Source organism: Electrona antarctica (assembly GCF_951216825.1).
Source record: "Electrona antarctica genome assembly, chromosome: 16".
NCBI lineage: Eukaryota > Metazoa > Chordata > Actinopteri > Myctophiformes > Myctophidae > Electrona > Electrona antarctica.
Window position 1 is genome coordinate 29,918,754 of NC_136797.1, and position 23,134 is coordinate 29,941,887.

At 44.8% G+C, this 23,134-nt stretch overlaps 1 protein-coding gene across 1 annotated transcript in view; it reads left to right on the forward strand.

Annotated features, from left to right (window-relative positions):
- Positions 1–22,803, forward strand: part of LOC306939278 (tetratricopeptide repeat protein 28-like) — a 55,131-nt gene extending 32,328 nt beyond the window's left edge. Inside the window, exons 14-38 of the mRNA XM_079523847.1 lie at positions 323–533; positions 1,172–1,295; positions 2,072–2,225; positions 2,939–3,131; positions 3,576–3,656; positions 4,506–4,758; positions 5,759–5,868; positions 6,855–6,984; positions 7,400–7,627; positions 8,271–8,421; positions 8,934–9,047; positions 9,741–9,879; positions 10,409–10,588; positions 11,085–11,321; positions 11,798–12,010; positions 13,054–13,253; positions 14,047–14,294; positions 14,433–14,557; positions 15,054–15,131; positions 15,947–16,103; positions 17,425–17,501; positions 18,480–18,600; positions 18,922–19,029; positions 19,916–20,534; positions 20,851–22,803. Of these exons, the coding sequence (XP_079379973.1) occupies positions 323–533; positions 1,172–1,295; positions 2,072–2,225; positions 2,939–3,131; positions 3,576–3,656; positions 4,506–4,758; positions 5,759–5,868; positions 6,855–6,984; positions 7,400–7,627; positions 8,271–8,421; positions 8,934–9,047; positions 9,741–9,879; positions 10,409–10,588; positions 11,085–11,321; positions 11,798–12,010; positions 13,054–13,253; positions 14,047–14,294; positions 14,433–14,557; positions 15,054–15,131; positions 15,947–16,103; positions 17,425–17,501; positions 18,480–18,600; positions 18,922–19,029; positions 19,916–20,534; positions 20,851–22,051 (5,452 nt within the window). The 3' untranslated portion in view covers positions 22,052–22,803. The remainder of the gene's footprint in view (positions 1–322; positions 534–1,171; positions 1,296–2,071; positions 2,226–2,938; positions 3,132–3,575; positions 3,657–4,505; positions 4,759–5,758; positions 5,869–6,854; positions 6,985–7,399; positions 7,628–8,270; positions 8,422–8,933; positions 9,048–9,740; positions 9,880–10,408; positions 10,589–11,084; positions 11,322–11,797; positions 12,011–13,053; positions 13,254–14,046; positions 14,295–14,432; positions 14,558–15,053; positions 15,132–15,946; positions 16,104–17,424; positions 17,502–18,479; positions 18,601–18,921; positions 19,030–19,915; positions 20,535–20,850) is intronic.
- Positions 22,804–23,134: the final 331 nt, after the last annotated feature.

Here is a 23,134-nt window from a genome sequence, read left to right on the forward strand (position 1 = left end):
TGTCAAGCCTGACCCAGGTTTTGTTAGGCAATGTTAGGCAATGCGCGATGCGACGCATTGTGAGCTTGTAGATCTGCTATTTTCAAATTATTTTTTTATACATTTGAAAACTTGAAATGGGACATTCTGCATAATGAGTACTTTCACTTTTGGCACTTCAAGTATATTTTGACGCTAACACTAACACGCTAAGTACATTTGGCATTCCGGAAACTTTTACTAACCGGAGCATTTTTCACCATTCACCATATTGATACTTTTTTACTCAAGCAAAACATTCGAGTATACTTTAAATTTTTCCCCCCACCCACAATTTTCGCAGACAACTGCGACAGCTGGACTCGGCGCTGTCCTTCCACAGCCAGGAGCTGACCCTGCGCAGGGACCTTGGCGACCGGGCAGGGGAGTGCCGCGCCCTGGGCCACCTGGCCGCCGTGCACATGGCCCTGGGAGACTACGTCACCACGCTGCAGTGCTACCAGACACAGCTGGCCCTGGCCGTGGGGCTCCGGGACGCCCGGCTGGAGGCACAGGTCAGTGGGGGCCAAAGTAACTAAGTACAGTACATTTACTTATTTTGGGCTGGGGAATTTTTCAGAATAAAGGCCCTAGGCCTCACTCACACGGTCACAACAGATTGCTGTATGCTTGTTGTATACAAAGGGTGTGACACAGCTTGCCCCAATGCATTTCCAATGGGAGTCACATGGTTTGACACAACATTTGTGTTGTATGAGGGGGAGGGGCGCAGTCGAAACACAGCCGAAAGCCATACAACAGCTTGTAGTCCAAAATGTAGTCCTCAAACCATGTGACTTCCATTGGAAATGCATTGGGGCGGCCATGACACTCACAGCATTCATACAACAAGCATGCAGCAATGCTGCAAAGGTCTGAGTGAGGCCCTAAAGTGCCAAGATGAGGCAGATTTTACTCTGGAAAAGCCCCGCCTTCCATTATCCCCCCTAAAACCGGTAGGTGAAATCTTCCATTACTACCTCGCGCTAATTAGTCTGAATCTCTCTTTAGAAGCGTGAGATGCATGATCAAATCAGACATTTGTACTCAAGTACATTTTGAACTCCAGACTTTTACTTGTAACAGAGTATTTCTACATTGCCGTATTGATACTTTTACTTACTTACGAGTACTTTTTCTACCACTGGTGCAGGTGCACGGGAACATGGGCATCACGCGGATGAACACGGGCGTGTTCGAGGAGGCCATCGGCCACCTGGAGCAGCAGCTGGCCACGCTGCAGCAGCTCAGCGGCTCTGAGAGCATGCTGGACAGAGGTACCGTGTGTGTGCACCGCCCTTCTTCCTCTGGTGTGGCGCCCGCGGGTGGCGCCTACACCCAGTGTTGAGCACATTTTAGTTTTTTTTTGTTTTAGTCATACTCTTTTGAATAGTTTTCATTTAGCTTTAGTCACATTTTAGTTACCTGGAATGTTTTAGTGTTAGTCTAGTTTTGGTCGACTAAAGGTCATAAGATTTTAGTCGACTAAATCTACAGTTGATGTAGTCGACTAAAATGTATTTTGGCAGACCTTGACGCTGTCAATGATTTTACACTTGCTGAAAATAGCCGATATTCTGCTATTTTCAGCATGCAACCAAAACGTAAAATGACTTATATTGGATCTCTTGTCCACTAGTCCCTTCCTAACATTAGTCTAGTTTTTATTTGTTGATGAAATTGTCAATATATTTAGTCTTAGTTTTTTGTCATCATTGCTTAGTTTTCATTTAGTTTCCATTTAGTTTTCGTTGACGAACATTGTTTGTCATATTATTATACAACACTGCTTTGGTAAGATGCCCAGGTGGCACCTACACACTGCACACTGGCACCTACACACCTACACACTGCTGTTGCATCCCACTAACCTATATTTTTATCCCCCCAAATCAATGAATTGGGTTTCCGTACACGCCTGACAACGGTGGATCCGAACCCACAACCTCCGCGGTGGAGCGCAAGGAGGGACTACTGCCCTAACCTCACAAACACAATGCCTAACTCTAACCTTCTGCTAAAGTAAAATGATAATGTGTTTCTGTGATTGCAGGCAGAGCCTACGGGAACCTGGCAGAGTGCTATGAAGCTCTCATAGACTATGAGGAGGCCATCCAGTACTATGAGAAATACCTGACGGTGGCCCAGAGTCTCAACCACCTCCAGGACCAGGAGAAGGCCTACAGAGGACTGGGGAACGCACACAGGTAATCACCAAGGAAGTCACGTTTCGATCATCACCTCCCTGAACTCCCCGTTCAGGCCATGTCATAATAGAGGAACATTCAAGCTAAACATTCTGCAAAAATGACCAATCTGCACTCTCACAGATCGGCTTAATTTTAACAATACATCTCTAATCTTTCGGCCTTAGCAAAATACTTGAAGCCCAAGTATCAGCGCCAAGTAAATCAAGTTCTTGACCTACAGATGATTTTAAACCCAATGCAGTCAGGGTTCAGAACATGACACATGCTGTCACAGGATGCCTTTCTGTCTTAGATCACAACGCATGTGAGCTTGTAGATCTACTATTTTAACACCTGCAACCAAGTTCACCCCCCAAAAAAATCTTATTTTCATATAAATTGCACACCCCATGAAGCCTTGAATTCATTGAGAGTTTTGTGATCATGATTTGAAAATGTTGAAGTGGCATTTCTTCCTCAGCCTAGTGGGAATGTGCATGTTTCACCGCAAACGGACGCTGCGTTCATGAGTTGTGGCATTTTGTTAAACGGGCCAGTCATGCAAACTTTAGATGTCAATCTAAAGTTATTCAGGATGGAATATGAAAAATCAAGCAGATCCGTGTTGATCACATGACACACATGACTCAAAAATAGCAGATCTACAAGCTCACAGATGCGTTCCCGACCATTCTCTGCATTGCGTGCGCTGTGTGTCTCTCTCTCTCCAGGGCCCTGGGCAGTCTCCAGCAGGCTTTGGTGTGTTTCGAGAGGCAGCTGGTGGTGGCTCATGAGCTGGGCGGGGAAGGGGGAGGCAAGGCCCAGGCGTACGGGGAGCTGGGCACCCTGCACAGCCAGCTGGGGAACTATGAGCAGGCTCTCTCCTGCCTGGAGCACCAGCTCAACATTGCACACACTGCAGGGGTAAGGGTTCAGATGTTCACTTTCAATCATGATGTTGATTTTCTTTTTGGCCATACAGTATGTTTTTGTCAGTTTGTGGCAGTGGAGAACAGGGTACGATGCTCACTTTCTATACATTTTAAATGTCCATGTCCAGAAACTAATCAAATAATTTGCTCTAATAAAGTGTTAATATATCTGGTCTATTGTTTTCTATTGTCCTTAAAAACGATATATAAAGAAATATGCCAGCATGGATGTCTGGCTTTAGCAACATGGATTGACACACACAGTCAAGACAGTAGAGAGCATCAGGGAAATTATCTCTTATATAAAACAATGACTTCACAGCTGATGAATACTGTAAAAATCTTTACATGCCTGAACCTTGGTCCATATGGATGTGACATTAGCATGCAGAAATGGAATGTAGCAGAGAATATCTCCTGTTTGTTTTGCCCTCAGGATAAATCACTGGAAGGGGAAGCCAGCAGTGCACTGGGAGGAGTGTACCAGCTCATAGGAGACAATGACACAGCACTGCAGGTTAGTGTACCATAGGAGACAATGACACAGCACTGCAGGTTAGTGTACCATAGGAGACAATGACACAGCACTGCAGGTTAGTGTACCATATGAGACAATGACACAGCACTGCAGGCTAGTGTACCATATGAGACAATGACACAGCACTGCAGGCTAGTGTACCATATGAGACAATGACACAGCACTACAGGCTAGTGCAGGGGTTCTCAACGTTTTTGGCCGGGGACCCCCGGAAATGCTTTGGCAATGTCTCGGGACCCCCGCCCCCATCCCGACCCCAATATAAATTGACTGCTACAATAACCTTAATAATAGAGACAATACACCATAAATAAATACTGAAACCAGATATAATCATTAGGGAAGGTGTATGCATGTACTATGTGTACTATATGAAAACTCTTCATTTCCATTTTCCAGCAATTCAGTTGCAAAAAAAGAAATCACACCCGTGTGAACTGAGTGGTGTAAGGTCTTATATAGACTGATCAGCTGTGGTCTGACGTAATGTCTGACGTAATGAAATCACACCCGTGTGAACTGGGTGACCATAGCAACCGTGCTCATTTTTTGAGCACAGACAGACAGACAGACAGACAGACTAACAAAGCCAGTTGTAGGAGTGGTTTACACCACTCAAAAAGAAAAGGGTTTTTAAAAAAAATATATATTTGGGGTCCCCCCAAAATAATTTGGTGACCCCCCCCGAGGGGTCGCGACCCACGGGTTGAGAACCCCTGGGCTAGTGTACCATAGGAGACTACGCCAGTCGTTCGGGCCAATATCTGGCTACGTGTGACTATATAATCTCACGGATTCAAGTGTTTAACTGACTTGTCTTCCTTCCAGTGGCACCAGAGGGCCTTGGACATCGCGGAGCAGACGGGCTGCGTGAGGAGCCAGGGCCGGGCGTACGGGGACCTGGGCCTGACCTACGAGGCTCTGGGGAACTTCGAGAGAGCCGTGGTGTTCCAGGAGCAGCACCTGAGCGTCGCCGCGCAGACCAACGACCTCAATGCCAAGACGCTGGCCTACGGCAGCCTGGGGAGGACGCACCACGCACTGCAGAACTACACGCAGGCTGTCATGTACCTGCAGGAAGGTATAGGAGCACCAGCTGTCTGTGTTGCAGTGTTGATTTCACCGACTAAAACTACGACTACCCTTTTTCCACTGACGAAAACTAAATAAAAACTAAGCTATGATGACTAAAACTATGACTAAACATACTGACAATTTTGTCAACAAATAAAGCCCACAACGGGTCGTGGACGCCTAGTTTATGCTTAGTTGTACCATTATGCCGTGCACCGAAAATAGCCAATCTACAAGCTCTCAGAGCATCAAGCGTCAACACGTTGTGAACTTTTACTATTTACGGCGCTCGACACTGTCATGCAACAACGTATACATGGTGTCACCCCAAAATGGATAGAAACATTGTTATGCAACGAAAAATAAATTATTATAATAAAAAACCTGCAAATAATAGCCCCAGCGTTTACTTGGACCCTGGTGTTAAATATGCAAAAGGGGCTCAGACCCCTGGCTGCTATTAGGTTCCGGCGGCTATTTGCTGCCAGGTTACTATTGGGCGTGTCATAATAGGCAAACATTCTGTCAAACTAGGCAAACATTCAGTGAATAAAGCAGATCTACAAGCTCACAAAGCTTGTGGAGGTTGCAGAGTGGCTATTGTTTTGCGACGTGGTAACGAAGGCAAGGATGGACGGCATTGTTGATGGAATGAGCAGTTATGACTTCTCAGAATGTATGTAATGTAATGTAGCCACAAGGCCTGAAAATAATATGCCCTGTATTAGGGTGTCATATAAAATATACTGTATTTAGGTTTCATACACAAAGGAAGGAAGGAAGAAACCATGCAAGGCACCAACCTGCACATTGGGAGCAATTAGGGGTCCAGTGTCTTGTTCACATTTCTACAGTAACTGGTTCCCAAGTGGCTCTTTTCCCCTCCTTTCTAAAGCATGTTGTCAAAATAAAATATATAACAAGCTTTTGGCTCTAAGCTCCTCCTAAAGCCCAGTTTAGTTCAGTTCAGAGATTTGCCAGTGCTTTTCACCCCTTTTGTCTCCTAGGTCTACATGTGGCAGAGCAGCTGGGTAGGAGGGAGGATGAAGCTAAGCTCCGCCACCACCTTGGACTGTCTCTGTGGTGCAGTGGCAATCTGGAGGAGGCACAGCACCAGGTGTGTTCCTGTCTCTGTCCACACGTGTGTGTAGAGGAATTATTCTACTGTACTACTATATCGTACAGTATAGGGCAGAAACCTCTTATCTCCATATTTGAAATGTTTGTTGTTGTTTTAAATGAATGCCCTACTATGAATGAATGAACACAAAAACATCCAAAGTTGCAGATCTACAAGCTCGAAACGCGGTGTGAAGTGACACGTTTTGAGCTTGTAGATTTGGTACTTTAGCTATTTTTGAACGGTTTTGGACCTATGAGGTTAATTTCCACCCGACATAGACTATATATTGTCTGTTGTTGGTTTTTTTATAAGGCTTTGGCTCATTCGTTTATTCGTTCATTCGTGTACTAATACTGCCACCTGCTGGTGGAACATTGCGTTCAATAGGATTCCCTTGTAACCATTCTGTCATCAATCATAATAATTAATGCCTAACCCTATTGTATGTTTTGGCTGTACTAGAAATAATGTGTATTCTTCTACCATTTTATCTAAGACAGTGGTTTTCAACCAGTGGTCCGGGGACCACCAGTGGTCCCTGACGGGGTTCCACGTGGTCCCCAGCTAAATGATGGAGACCCTTAGATCTTTAACTCTTGAGAGTGTAAAATGAAACCAATCATTTTACGCTCTCAAGAGTTAAATTATTGTTAAACATCTGCATTCATTAATTTACAAGAAGTCTACACAATTAGAGAATGTAAAATAATTGAATTGTTATTTTGATCTGCATGATTTGCAGATTTCCTAATGTTACCAACATCAATACAGCATGGAATTGTGGACAAAATCGCATCCAACGAAAACTAAAATATTCTTTAGTTTTGGGTCTGAGAGGCTAAATCTCATCAAATGGTGGTTCTGTGGCTCAAATCCAGGATAAATAATGGGCCTTTGATATGAAAAGGGTTAAAAGCCACTGATCTAGCATATTATGGTGGGAGTGATCTGGTTAGTTGTTTCTTTTCTCCACGTTCCAGCTGTACAGAGCATCTGCCTTGTTCGAGACCATTCGTCATGAGACCCAACAGAACACGGACTATAAGCTCTCCCTGTTTGACCTGCAAACCAGCTCCTATCAAGCTCTCCAACGGGTTCTTGTCAGCCTAGGTAAACATCATTTACAAATGTCGTGCCTGTTGTATATCCACTATTCTTTTATTATGTTTTTAATTCATTAAAATTCATTAAAGGCATGTTTTTAATTCATTAAAGGCATTCTATATGTATGGTATGTAAACTACCAGGGAATCACAGCTCACAACATTTCAATAAAAACAACTGGTCCGGAATTCGCCTTTTGGTGTTTTAAACATTATGTTATAATTTAGCTTGTAGGTCTGCTATTTTTGAAAAATCGTAAAAACGTGGCGCAAATCTTTGAATATATATTCTGTATAAGTGAATGTTTTTAACTCGGGTCTAAATGTAAGGCATTCTCACTTTTTGGCTTTCTCCAACATTTCTTTTGTCACTGAACTCACGCACCGCCACTTGTGTCTAATGACTCTCTCTGTCTCTGCAGGCCGCCATGACGAGGCGTTGGCCATAGCGGAGCGAGGCCGCACCCGGGCCTTCGCTGACCTCCTGGTGGAACGGCAGACGGGAGGTCAGCAGGCCATGACCTCTGACCCTTACGTCCCGGTCACCGTGGAGCACATGCTGGACACGGTGAACAGGGAGAAGGCTCTGGTTCTCTACTATTCTGTTGCCGGGGAGTTTCTGTACAGTTGGCTACTGGCTCCTGAGACAGGTACAGTATATATTTACAGTATACGGTATACGACTGTCATTGTACTGTATGTCCAAAACACACACTTCCTATGGATGCCAAAGCCGAACATCTGCCCCGAATGTTTTAGATCGGCCTGTTATAGCGCCACCAGGATTATATACACAAGTTATACAAAGGAAGGTTTATACATGCAGAGAGGAAATCTTCATTATATATCATTTGATTTGGGTGTTTTAATCCAATAACCACAACATATTTGCCCAGGTTTCATTTCTTCTAAATTCGTCTACCAGAAGAGCCGTTCTTAATCTCACCTTTGAATCTGAATGAAAAAAGACACCCCCTGTCTCTGCTTTATAAAACATTCAGTGGTCATCTTCGTATCTCATCTCATCTCTCATCTCATATAAAGTGTTAAAGATGTAATCCAAATGTGGTTATTGTTATTTAGTGGTGTCCCTAATATTTGGGCATTTGAAGTGGTCAACCTAGCAATAATGTACAGAACCATCTTCTATAAAATCATAATGGTCTGGGATATTTCATAATAGCAAAACATGTTAAAGCCTCAATCTGTGATTTCTCCTTTCACACTGTTTCTCTAAATGGGACACCATTTTTCAGTCTTGAGATGGTATTTTTTTCTTTACTCCACACGCAGGTATTGTGAAGTTCCACGAGGTGTACCTGGGGGGAGAGGCTCCAGGACGGGAGGAGGACAGGGCTGCAGGAGCCAGTGGCGCTGCAGTGTCCCTGGAACAATACATGTGCAACGCCAGAGTGGCTCTGGGCCTGGACAGCCATCCCAGCAGGTACTGTAACCGCCATTACTGTATCAAAAGTAGCAACAAACGTACTGAAAAAACCTACTAAAATGTTGACCAAATTTTCAAATAATATAAGAAAGAGGCGTTGTGAGCTTGTAGATTGGCTATTTTCACAATATTTATCTGTGGAACCGAATCACACAAAATGTAATGCCTCAACTCTTACAAGTCCAAGTGCTTGTCGGGGTGGGGGGGTCCCCAGTTCAAATATGATTATTTTGGGGGTCGGTTCTCAACCTAAAAAGGTTGAGAACCTTGTAGATCGTAGACCAGCTATTTTCAGAGCACAACACAATGAAAATGACTTGTCTTCTACTTGATCTCTTCTCCACTAACCTTTTAGTCTAGTTTTTATTTGTAGATGAAATTGTCAGTATAGGCCTGTACCAGTCTTAGTTTAAGTTATCACAGCATAGCTTTTATTTGGTTTTCGTCCGCGGAAAAACGGTAGTTGACAAATCATCACGGGTGTGTGTGTGTACTTGTGTGTTCAACAGAGCATTCTCCAGCAGCGAGACAGAGAGTGAAGCGGGAGATCTCTTAGAGCAGCAGCTGGACGACCCCACAGGAGGATATGTGCGGATGGTGTCCAGAAACAACCTGTTCAACAGGTAAACGGACCGTCATGATGTGCACACTGAAGATGGACAAACACACTGTGGCTCAGTGCAGGCACGTGCACACATAGACATCAAAGGGGGCTTCAGCCCCTGCCCTTTAACCCGTTTTACAACTGACCTCTCCAGACCACGAATGCAGCATTTACTGTGGTGAAAGAAATGCTCTCCTTTCCATGCCATACCATGGTAAATGCTTTTTTTCTGAACTCTGCTGATCTTGAACATGGCGAGAGCTTGTAGATTGTAGAGCTTGTAGTTTGTAGAGCTTGTAGTGATAAAGTTTTGGAACCTCTAGTGCTGTAGTTGTTACCTTTATCTGTCGTGTATTCTTTGAGATACACTTGGATACCATTGGAATTGCATTAGGGAACGACGTTACATTTGATGGATTTCGTCATGGCACAACATATGGTGAAGTATTGTAGTGCGGGTAATTGCAACAACCACCAATGCTGTAAAGAATGAAAACGGGGCCGCCAATAATCATATTGTTTGAGACACCCATCCGAGTTTTTGCGGGGTCAAACATAGAGTTATGTGACGTTGATCGCCTACCCCTATTCGCTCATACTAGGACATGACGTACTGGTATTTGTGCGTGTGCGTGTGTGTGTGTGTGTGTGTGTGTGTGTGTGTGTGTGTGTGTGTGTGTGTGTGTGCGTGTGTCTCTTTCTCTCTCTGTAGGAGTTGTCAGAGTATGAGCAGCCTATTCAGTTCGGCTGTATCTCCAGTGAAAGATAGCTCTGCTCCTCATCGACGCAGCAGCCCCGGCCAGCCTCCTCTACGAGCCCTCTATGACTTACTGATAGCTCCGATGGAAGGGGTATGCGTCAGTATTGATTTTGTCGACGACGAAAACAAGTTTGCTGACTACCTTTTGTCACTGACAAAATCGTAATAAAAACTAAGCTATGGGCCTGGGCCATGGCTCAGTGGTCCAGGCACCTTGGCTGGTAATCCAGTCTGGCAGTGTGCTGCGGGTTCGACTCCCAATCCCGACGGCCTTTACTGCATGTCTTCCCCCCATCAAGCTATGGAAACTAAGACAAAATATATTTGACAATTTTGTCAAAAAATAAAAACTAGACTAAAATATTAGGTAGGGACTTGTGGAGAAGAGATTCAATAGAACTAAAAGACAAGTCATTTTTATGTTTGGTTGCGCTCGGGAGTTGCACTTTCAAAATAGCCGATCTACATGCACACAATGTGTTGCGCTGCAATGCGTTGTGAGCTTGCAGATCGGCTATTTTCAAAGTGCAACCAAGTGTCTTCATGTCTTTTCTGTGTCTGTGTCTTCTCTGTCTGAGCGGGGTTGTGACTCTGTGTGTTTCTCTACCGTCCCCATGCAGGGCCTGATGCACAGCAGTGGTCCCGTAGGGAGACACAGACAGCTGGTCCTGGTGCTGGAGGGGGAGTTGTACCTCGTCCCCTATGCCTTGCTCAAAGGCAGCTCGTCCAACGAGTACCTGTACGAGCGCTTCAGTCTCATCTCTGTGCCCTCGTTGGCCAGCCTGAGGACCACCCACAAGGTTGCTTGAGAAATCGACACAACATAAATAGACAAATAAGTAACATGTGTAGCAGTCGATAATGCGATAACTGCAAATAACGCAATACCTGGCATAAATGTATGAACATTTTTCAACATGGAAATAGTTATGACGATTATGCAACATGATTATGATTAGACTATTATGTACTAATAATTGTGATAGGCCTACATACATGATGATTTGTGTAAACACAAACATTGAATGCCATTGACAATGAATGGCCAGCTTTGAGTGTTTGTGTAAACACAACCATTGAAGACGAAGGTGAGGACACAAATAGTGATTGGCCGGAATGAGATGATGTATGATAAGAGTGTATGATAAGAGTAGTAGTGAAAATAGCTGATCTACAAGCTCGCAGCGCGAAGCGCCACATGTTGTGCGCTTGTAAATCTGCTTTTTTTCACTAGTTTGGGTCCCGGGCAAACGTCTCTAATGTCTCTTTTGGTGTCCCCATCCATCACACGCACAGCCCCATCCTCGGCGTGGAGGAGGAGGAGGAGTAGGGGTGTGCCCCGGCGGCTCCATGGCCACGGTGGTGGGGGGAGGGGGCTCTCACCTGCCCTCCAGCAGCGTGATGGACCGCTGGCTGTGGGGACCCCTCCCCTCGGCGCAGGAGGAAGCGCTGTGGCTGGTGGAGCAGCTGGGCTGCAACCCTCTGACCGGCGCCTCGGCCACCAAGGAGCGCGTGCTGGCGGCCCTCTCTCAGGTAGGGATGGAGCTCCAATCAAAAAACTAAAACAATAACAAGCTTATTGAGTACCCATTAAGCTGTGGGCTTATCAAGCCTGTTATCGAGCATAGCGGCCCATGACGTCATGTTTAAACAAGCAAGACAAGAGGCGATCAAGAAATAAATCTAATCACCCATGCTGGCACAAACATGTCGGTCTAAAAGTGTATTGAGATACCTGCCAACCAGCGCTGCTCAGGTAAACAAAATTACACTTGTGACGGTACACATATTAACCAGTTAACAGTGTTTCTTCAATATTTTTTTCCAAAAGTAAAACGTTCCATCTATTAGAAAAGTACTGTATTTGAAAGTTACTGGTTCTGTTCAGAATTTGTCATCTCCCGTCTTTCCACAAAATTATAGAAAGTGCTCGATAGTGGGCTCGATAAGCCTGATCGATAAGGTGCTCGTTATCAATAAAAATGAACGAGCTCCATCCCTACTCTCAGGCCGAGTGCGTTCACTTCGCCACCCACATATCCTGGAAGCTTGCCGCCGTGGTCCTTGCCCCGCCCGCTGGCCAAGAAGACTACCGCCGCCGCCGCCGCCACCACCACACAGGGGGAGAAGAAGCAGCAGGCGGCAGAGCCAAGCACACAGCGCCCCATGTGGCCGGTTCTTCTGCGACTTCAGGCGGGACGATGGTGGATCGGTGTGGCAAGGTATGGCAAGCATTTAAGATGGTCGAAATTGTGCCCTCAACCTGACTACAGTACTTCTCCAACGTGAGTGAGACCCGCACAGACACAACACTAGAGGGAACAACCATGATCTGGGAGCACCCAATTTAGAACAAACTGGATTTGTATCACTGGTTTCCTTCGAAATTGGCCTGAACAAAACATCTATCAGGAGACCACAAGGGGAGGTAAATGTAAAAACATCTATCAGGAGACCACAAGGGGAGGTGAATGTAAAAACATCTATCAGGAGACCACAAGGGGAGGTAAATGTAAATACATCTATCAGGAGACCACAAGGGGAGGTAAATGTAAATACATCTATCAGGAGACCACAAGGGGAGGTAAATGTAAAAACATCTATCAGGAGACCACAAGGGGAGGTAAATGTAAATACATCTATCAGGAGACCACAAGGGGAGGTAAATGTAAATACATCTATCAGGAGACCACACAGGGAGGTAAATGTAAAAACATCTATCAGGAGACCACAAGGGGAGGTAAATGTAAATACATCTATCAGGAGACCACAAGGGGAGGTAAATGTAAATACATCTATCAGGAGAACACAAGGGGAGGTAAATGTAAAAACATCTGTCAGGAGACCACAAGGGGAGGTAAATGTAAATACATCTATCAGGAGACCACAAGGGGAGGTAAATGTAAATACATCTATCAGGAGACCACAAGGGGAGGTAAATGTAAAACACATCTATCAGGAGACCACAAGGGGAGGTAAATGTAAAACACATTTATCAGGAGACCACAAGGGGAGGTAAATACAAATTTCCATTGAAAGGAGGTGTCATTCACTACTGACGTTTTCCCCTTTTATCCTTTGTACAGTGTTTTGTATTTGTTGATGTATAATGTATTATTTTGTACATTTTTGTATACTATGTTGATGAATTGAATACATAGGACCACAATGGATTTGTTTGTGTTATCCTTTTAGCCTGTCTAGCATGTCTTACTGTACCACGTGCTGTTGTATACATTTCTCACTAATAATAAAGTATTCACAGCCGAGTCACAGCCGTCCGGAGAGACTCGGGGGAGGAGGAGGAGCGGAGGAGGACGAGGAGGAGGACGAGGACGAGGAGCAGGGGGACAGCCTGTGTGAGGTGGACAGTGTCTGTGACGACAGCCCCCCACTGCAGGACGTCCTGCTGACCGCAGCAGACATCCTGGGCCTGAGCCTGTCCGTCAGACTGGTCGTTCTGAGGTACCGACCGCCTTGCCGTTCCGCTCCTTCTGGTAGCAATTACAAGTTTAAGTTGACAATTCAACAATATTTTGCGATTAAGGATGAATTGTGTTTTTGGCATTGAACATTGGAACATATGAATAAATAATTAATTTCTGTTTGCCTGAATGCCTGGTAATCAAAAAATGCACAGGGCAGATATGACAATATACAAAGAAATTACTGACATATTCATTATTTTTATACTTAGCGGAAAAAGCTTATCTACAAGCTTACAACGCGTCCCTCAAGTGACGCGTTGAGAGCTTGTAGATCTGGTATTTCAGCTTTTTTTAAATGTATGAAATCTTTTCAACATGGATGGAACGAATATGATGATTATGACAATATAATATATTATATCACTAATAATTGCGATTAGACGATTACGTAATAATTTTGGCAGCCGGTCTCGCGCCATGGGAAAAGAATTGTGTTACGGCATGTAGAATGATGTTACCATAGGTGTGCGTCGCTGTTTGATGACATTGCGTAGAGTGGTCCTAATGGGCAAAATATTTTTTTATATTAACTGTACAATATGTGAAAACAGTGAGGGCAGGCTAATGGATGCAGCTGGTGGATGGAAATGATCGCGCGGCTCAACTCAACTCGCAAGCTACAAGTTGAAGCCGCACGCAAGCGTCATTTCCATCCACCAGCTGTTCAAAAACCAGGAAGAGACGCCTGGACTATAGGCGCTTTCTTGCCGCTTCTTCACGCGTATATGTGCCTGCGCCCTTACTGACGCTACTATGCTCTCCTCACGCAGGTTGTTCCCAGAGTCCGACGGCAGGGTGACGGCGGACGGGGTGGTGGGTCTCACGCGGGCCTTCCTGGCGGCAGGGGTCCAGTGCGTGTGCGTTTCCCTGTGGCCCGTGGCCGTGGCCGCCTCCAAGGTGTTCACCCACGCCTTCTACACAGCCCTGCTCAACGGGACCAAGGCCAGCACGGCGCTCACAGAGGCCATGAGGACGCTGCAGTGCAGCGAAGACTTCTCACACCCCTCCAACTGGGCTGGTAAGAAGAACTCAATGCCCAAACTATGGATACTAAGGGTTACCACACTTTGCAGGCCGTACCACAAGAAGAAGCCCCTTTACACGCCGTCTTATTTCACATGCTGTCGTGTGGCTTATACTGTACATGTTCTTTTAGGTTACATGCTCATTGGCAACGATGTGAAGCTCAACAGCCCCATGTCTCTGGTTGGCCAGGCCCTTACAGAGATCCTCCAGTACCCAGAGAGAGCCAGAGATGCTCTTAGAGTCATTCTGCACCTGGTAAGAGAACACCCACACCAGACATGTACTGCATCATGTAAGCCACTGGGTCGAGAGGGGGGGGGGGGGAAATAGCAGATCTACAAGCTCACAACACCACGTTGCATCGCGATGTGTGTGTGTGTGTGTGTGTGTGTGTGTGTGTGTGTGTGTGTGTGTGTGTGTGTGTGTGTGTGTGTGTGTGTGTGTGTGTGTGTGTGTGTGTGTGTGTGTGTGTGTGTGTGTGTGTGTGTGTGTGTGTGTGTGTGTGTGTGTGTGTGTGTGTGTGTGTGTGTGTGTGTGTGTGTGTGTGTGTGTGTGTGTGTGTCCAAACCACATTTTCCCGTCAATAAACCAATAATAGGGCTTTTGAAGTGTTACCTTCAAAATGAGACCATGGCCATGCATTATTCCAAATCGTTCAATAACAACAATCGATTTACTCTGGGTATGCTGTGTACAGGCATTTTTTGCAAATTATACAGGATTGTCTTCCTCCTTTCTATGCTCGTTACAGGTAGAGAAATCCCTCCAGCGTATCCACAGCGGTCAGTGTAACCCCATGTACACATCACAGCAGAGCGTGGAGAACAAGGTAGTGTGAGAGACTGTTCATGGACTTACCTCCATGTCCACTGCACTGTTGATTTTGACCGCAAATTTTGATGTAGTTTTTGTCATAGTCTCTTGAATAAAATTACATTTAGTTTTAGTCATATTTTAGTCATCTGAAAAGTTTTAGTCTAGTTTTAGTTGACTAAATCTACAATTGATTTTGTCGGCAATCATGTATTTTGGCGGACCTTGATGGCATCATAATGCTTGACCTTACACTTGGTTGCATGCTGAAAAGTGCAGACCTACAGAACAGTACAAGCTCAAAACACGTCGCAGCGCGACACGTCCTCACTGATGTTCATAATAAATGTCTGTGTTTCATAGGAGGGCTATGGTCAGCTCAGAAGCCTGTCCACCAGTGACATTATCAATGGGGAATCCAAGCTAATAGAAACTGCAGGCTTTCTATTCCTGAGAAGATGCAACGTGATAATGGAAGCCATCGTTCTGACGATAATAAAAATCTAAATATTTATTTTCTTGTTTAAAAAATCTGCCTAACGATGATGTCACTGGTGGACGGGTTTCTGAACTGCCCACAGCACTTCTATGAGACACAGACGGAGTAGAAAATGGTGGTATTTCATCATGAACATTATTGAGGACCAATTATATGAAGATAAGTTGAAAAGTGGTGAAGCCGTCCTTTAAGTACATTTTGATGCCAATACTTTTGTACTTTTACTCAAGTGCATTTTTAATACAGGACTTAAGTAGACTTTAGTTGGGTACTTTTTCCACCACACGTCACTAAAGGTAACGTGTTGCCCCCTTTCTTTCTTTCTGCATCAGGTTGGCGGGGTGCCAGGTTGGCAGACGCTGCTGTCAGCGGTGGGCTTCAGGTTGGACTGCTACGGTGGTAGTGGTCTGCCCGCCGCCGTCTATTTCCCCACGTCGGACCCCGCTGATGTCCTCCAGCAGTGCAGCACCACTCTGCAGTCCCTGCTTGGTACTATGCATACATACCGTACCCACAGCATTTATATTGTTCAGAGCAGGGGTGGGCAACTTTGAACATTGCATAATATACTCTGTTATATATTTGAATTGAAATCCTGAATTATTGGTTTGATAATTTTTGAATTGGAATCCTGAAAAGTACAAATTTTATTTAATTTCAAATGCATTTAGTTACACTTATGTTTAACTTTATTAACTTAAATGCAAATAGAGCGTCGCAGTCCCGCCTCCTACCCGGGACCAGGAAATGAAATCCAATGCATTATTCTCATAGACATTTCGTAAAGTATTTATTTAAAGACGGTTACGCCGCGGACAAAGCCAACTCGAGTCGTGACAACTCATGACAACACAAACAATATTTTGGACCAAACAAATAATTAGAAAGAAGAAAAAAACGGCAGGTTACAACACTTTTTTTGTTGTTTTTCTTCTTTCTAATTATTTGTTTGGTCCAAAATATTGTTTGTGTTGTCATGAGTTGTCACGACTCGAGTTGGCTTTGTCCGCGGCGTAACCGTCTTTAAATAAATACTTTACGAAATGTCTATGAGAATAATGCATTGGATTTCATTTCCTGGTCCCGGGTAGGAGGCGGGACTGCGACGCTCTATTGCAGAGAGAGGGAGAGAGGAGAAAGAGAGAAATACAAACAACAATAGCAACAATGATAATGACAAGAATAACAATAATAGAAGGTTTATACATTGGACATTAAAAAAGACAATACAATTTTAATACTAGTCATTTAGCTACTAATATAGACTAAAAAGGTAATTAAAGCATGTCATGTTTGCATGTTTGGAATTGTAGAAACCGACTGTATCAAATACGAGTGACTGACTGTCGTAAATGATACAGAGCCATGTATGTCCCCGAGAATATCGCAGAGACAGTTTGTTTATTTTTGGACTACAATTCTTGAGATTACTAAATCTACAGTTGATTTAGCCGACAAAAAAGTATTTTGGCCGGTCGTGATGGCGTTGAAATGTCTGATTTATACTCGGCTGTGTGCCGAAAATAGCAGATCTAAAAGCTCACCACGTGCCACGCTGTGACACGTGGTGAGCTTGTAGATCGGCTATTTTCAGAGAGTGACACCCTCACACAACCATGCATAAAATGACTTGTCTTCTCCACTAGTCCCTCCCTAAAATTTTTGTCGACGAAATTGCCAGTATATTAGTCAGAGTTTTAGTCATCATAGTTTCATCATTTCTTTTTTGTCAGTGAAAAAGGTCGTTTTAGTTGACGAAATCAACACTGTTATGTACCTAATCATCTCCTGTATGTAAACCTACATTCAGGTCTTACTCATCCAGCTCTCCAGGCTTTCTGCAAACTAGTGACATCATCTGAGGCTGGTGAACCACTCATTAACAAGGTAATTAACCCGGCCTGAGGGTTAGGGTTAGGGTTAGTTGTCTGATATACTGTTGTTGTCAGCACACTGCATGTGATATGGACATGGATGTTTTTTTCTCACATTTGTCCTTCCCCCAAAGACAGATTGCATGTTGTTGCACTGTTGCCTCCCACAGTTTTCATACAGCCTGGAGCACAGAAGCAAGTGTGACGCATCCTCCTCCACTTTTCCGCTTTGTCTTTACAGTCACACAAATGTATCTGAATATAAAGCAAACATCATCTATTAAGCAAATATAGCGTGCTGCTCAGCAGAAATGGAAATAAAGCATTTTGATGTAAAGATAGACATAGACACTTAGACAGTAAAAGACATATTTTCATGAACGGAAATTGACTGTGTTAATTGATCAATTTGTAACGAAACTGACCCTTGTGGGTCCATTTAGTTACATTTCTGGGTATTTTACTGTGTAGCTGAAGTCAGACCTTGTTGTTGTTAGGTTTAACTATTTTTTTTTAAATATATGGAGCCCACAGTATTTTGGTCTTTCATAGATGTGTTGCCAATACCTGGCACTGATGCTTGGCAAGTGTTTATCTGCCGCCTTACCTCTTATCTTAAATTATTATCCATATCTTTATGATTTTGGAAAACATTTTCAACATAGCTCAACTAGCCGATCTACATCGATGCGTTGTGAGCTTGTAGATCGGCTATTTGAACTATTTTAAAATGTTTTACAAAATTGTAAAAAATGGCAAAAAAATGTTTAGAGTTTAATTCTTTATTTTTTTATGATAGGTGTATAGCACATCTTTATGGAAAGTTGCCATAATGACAAACTCTGATGCCGCAAACACTTCTAAGAAGCTTGAGAACCACTGACAGAATAACATCATTTATTTGTATCTATGTGTTACGTGGTTTTTGTGTCCATGTCCTTTGCTCATCCTCTCTTCATGTTGAACTCGACCCCATCGCCTCCTCCCAAAGCTTCACCAGGTGTTGCAGTCAGGTGACAAGGAGCAAGACTTCTCATTGGCTCCCATCCAGGTGTCTATCAGTGTACAGCTTTGGAGACTGCCAGGCTGTCATGAGTTCCTTGCTGCTCTTGGTATGTTACCAGTAGACTAAACCCATTTAGCTTTTTTTTAAAGATTGCAGATAAAGCATTGACTAGGTGCTTGAGTGGCACTGTGGTAAAGTCGCTCACACTAGTGGTGCTGACATGTCGGGACGGGGGGGGATGCAAGTCCATGCCTGGACTTGCATCAAGGCACCATAGGGTACCACGGCACCCACGGCACCTACTTTGAGAAACCCTGGACTACAATACACAGAGAATTACCATAAGGACTAAATGGGGAGGGAAAAGCTAATAATAGAAGCATGACGTGGCATACAATAAATCCATGTTTCTCCTGCGTCTCTTTAGGGTTTGACCTTTGTGAGGTGGGTCAGGAGGAGGTGGTCCTGAAGACAGGGAAGCAGGCTACCAGGAGGACCATGCACTTTGCACTGCAGGCTCTGCTCGCACTCTTTGGTAAGACCAGATTTTCATATAATCAAGGTCCATTCACCATTTGATGAGATTCAGCCTCTAAGGGTTGCCAAATGCATAGGTCTACAGGAATACACAGGCCCCAGTAGGCCAAACTACAGGGGGCTGTGACACCCTCCCCCTACAAAGACTTAGAATATTTTGTGATACGATTTTGTACACAATTCCTCCACAATGAAGTAGTTTAGTTTAGTTTAGTTTAGTTTAGTTTAGTTTAGTTTAGTTTAGTTTAGTTTAGTTTAGTTTAGTTTAGTTTAGTTTAGTTTAGTTTAGTTTAGTTTAGTTTAGTTTATTAGTTATTTTTTCCCATACAAAAACATTCTTAGTTCATCACAGTTTTTTTCTTAGTCTGGGAAAAAAAGGTATAGACTGAAGCCTAAGCTTATTACATCTACCCTTTTGTCATTTAACTTAAAAAAATAAATGTATACCCCTTTTACAGGTTTTCAAACAAAAACAGTTCATGTGTCTCATTTCTACTGAACAATGTAATATTCAAGTAAAAGAATAAAAAAAAAAAAAAAGTGCTTACATGCTATTGTTTTGGGTTTTTTTAATGTAGTAATGTAGGTGTTTAACAATAATTGAACTGAGAGCGTAATATGAAACAAAATGGACCCGTACAGGTCTATTTGGTTTAATTTTAGAGTTAAAGATCTATGAGGGTCCATTTGATTACAGTGAGCTTGTAGTTTTCTTGTATACCGGGGGCCCTTGAAATGAAGATGGTTGAAAATCTGCTAGAGCTGTAAAAAATATTTTCAAATGGGGGTCCGCATGCTAATGAGTATCATTTTGGGGGTCCTTGACATTAAAAAGTTTGAGAACCACTGCCTTATGGACCTTGTTCCCCTCCTTTCTCCGTCAGACTCCGCGGAGCTCCCTAAGCGTCTGAGCATGGACAGCTCCTCGTCTCTGGAGTCCCTCTCGTCCTCCCAGTCCGTCCCCCAGCAGCCTCACTCCGTAGCCTGGTCCCAAGGCGGCGGCTACCCGGCCCAGCATCGTTCCCTCGCGCCCCCCCAAATCTGCCCCGGCGACAACCTCTCCGGTGATGCCGTCTCCGTGTACAGCCTCAGCTCCCTCGCCTCCTCGCTCAGCTTCCTGTCCAGACCGGAGCCGGCGGGAAGCGACGTAGAGACGGAGAGACGGCAGCACGGGCCGCGACACCCCGGCGGCGGCTTGTCGAGGGGTCGGCCGGCCAATCACGGCGGAGGAGCAGTGGGCGGAGAGGGGGAGGACGGCGAGTACGAGGGATTCTCCATCATCAGCAGTGAGCCACTGGGAGCGGCGACGGGGAAGGAGTGTGACACACTGGCACTTCCCGGGGGGGGACACAAGCTCCACCGGAGGGGGGGTGGCGGGAGAGGGTCCGTGGGGAGTCAGGGGTCCGCCATGAAGGGGAGTGTCATCGGCACCCCCACGTCTCCGCTTAGATCTCCAGCGCCGCACCTCACCGTTGCCACCAGTCCCACGTCCAAGCCTGCGATGTAAGTTGGAAGTCATTGTTGTTTTCTTCACTCTCCTAATAAATATCTTAACCCCATTAAGAACTGAGAACTGAGGCTACAAAATGCCCACATTGGAGGAAAAAAAACTAGGGTTGTGGTGCATAGTAGTGTAATACTGCTTCACCATGTTTTGTTCTAACTGTGGGTCCAGCATATCTAATATAAGATGTAGCTGGGCCAAATATACCTCTCCATATATTTCCTCCTCTATTTGGTATTTTAACTTTTATTTAACCTTTACTTAACCAGTATAAAACAAATGAATAAAAACTGTTGCTGTGTTCATTTGTTCCAGCTCGTCCTCGCAAAGGGCCGGGGAAGGGAAGGTGAGCAGCTCAGAGTCGGACCAGTCCAGCACAGAGACGGACAGCACTGTCAAGTCTCAGGAGGAAACCTCCTCCTCTGCTGGGAAGCTGGACGCCCAGGAGCTGGCCCAGAGGATTCTGGAAGAGACACAGAGCCACATGCAGGCTGTAGAGAGCCTGCAGAGGACCAGCAGCGTAGAGAAGACGTCGACGGAAGCTGAGAAGCAAGGAGGCGAGAGTGTTGTTAAGCAACCGCAACCCCTTCTCCCCGCACGCTCGCTGACCTCACCTCTGAACCCCACTGGAGGAGGGCTAGGGTTTCGTCCGTCTAAGACCAGTGCTTTCAGCAGGCCCGGCAGTGGAACGAGTCTAAAAGCCAGTTCGTCCCCCCTCCTCTCCCTCTCTGCTCATCTTTCCGCCTCTCACTCGACGCCTCCCCCGACTCTGCCTAAACCGCCCTGCCGTTCCTCGTCCTTACAGAAGATCAGTTCTGGCTGCAGCAGCCCAGCGCTCTCCGTATCCTCTCCTTCTCCTTCCTTCAAAGAGCGGAGCTCCCTACATTCCTTGGACCCGAACGCCCAACCTTTGAAATTCCCTACTTCCGCTTACGCCGCACACAGATCACCTTCACGCTCCTCCAGTAACCTCTCTGTCTCCACCATCTCTGATATCCCTTCTCCAGCCGGCAGCTCCCCTTCCCCTGCCCTATCCATTTCTTCTTCCACCGGATCCACCTCGGCATGCACCAGCCCTGTGAACGGCGCCACAGAACTAAGCCCGCTCAGACAGAAGAGCGCTCCTGGCAACAAGGTCCAGGCCATTCACAACTTGAAGACGCTTTGGGCGAACGCCACCCAGAAACACGAGGTGCCCGACTCCGCCAGCATCCTCCGAGGGGATAACTTGAAGATGAGCACGGTTCGGAAGGACGTTTTGGGTTTGCTACATCTCTCGCCTAGACTGGAGTCTGCCAGAAAGAATCAAGAGGGACCTCAGGATCAAAGCTCTGATAGCCAAACTAACGGGCACAGAAAACTGGAGCCAAAATCACCTCCGCCACCCCCGCCTAAGTCTGGCACAAACTCCAAGGGGAGCGGTTCTGGTGATCACCCTCATCCCGTCAGACTTCCCTCAGGGAATGGTTACAAATTCCTCTCATCTGGAAAGTTTTTCCCCTCTTCTAAGTGCTGATGGTTTCAATACATGCCCTGTTGCTTTGGGAACCACTGTGTCCGTCTTCTGTTTGATGACCGGTTTATGTATTGTCAAATTTGTTATATGCATTTCTTTTTCAGCAATCTACAGTACAAGCATATTGAAGCGATGCCTGCTGTAGACAAGGAAGACCATATTAAAAGTGACATTTGACATGTCTTGACATTTTTGTTAATGTTTGTTATTACACATGTTGTGATGTGCCTTCCTTCTCCTGGAGAAAACTGGAAAGAGAATATGTGTCTTAAAAGGGACGTTGAATGTCTAGATGTTATTCTGATCGTGTCTGACTAGAGAGCATTATGTTCTGCCTCCATCAACACTGTAAGAGTTTTTTAACTTAATATTTACAGAAAGCATTTTGCAGGTAAGGAAAAAGTATTGATGTCCTAATTAAATGCTTATTATGTGCTTATTGTGTTATTGAACTACATTGTTTGGGCAGATTTGGATTTATTGCGATAGTTAAATGCCCTTATCAATGAATGTTGTTTATATTGTACATTTAACTTTCCCATTGACTTATTACATTTTATATAAACTTGACAAGCAATTAAATAATGAAAACATTTTGATATTTGTTATGGGCATGATTTAAATGTCTTATTTCATGTGACATGATTGTCAGCCTGGTATCTTATTGTATTTTATAATGTACATTTTTTTTTTGCACAACTGCCAGACTACCATTTACAAAATGCACCACAGCGGTATAATAAACATGACGTTTATAGGTTATAAGAACTTGTTTTTGTGTGTGTGTTTGTTTTTGTTTTTTTAGGACACCCTTAGTTTACTAGCCTGCAAGTACCGGTAGCTTGAATACAGGAAATGTGGTCACCTTGGAAGAGTGGGCACCAGGGGAAACTGGGCACTAGGAAGAGTGGTAAGTAAGCCTTGGCGAGCCCTGAGGCCCATAGGGCAGGAGCCTATCCACTGTTTCCTTAGAATGAGGCAGCTTGATGTACAAGTACAACCCCTGGACATGACGCTGGTATGTCTCAGGGACTTACCCCAATCCAACTCGTGATGCTGAGTGCCAAGCAGGGAGGCATTTGG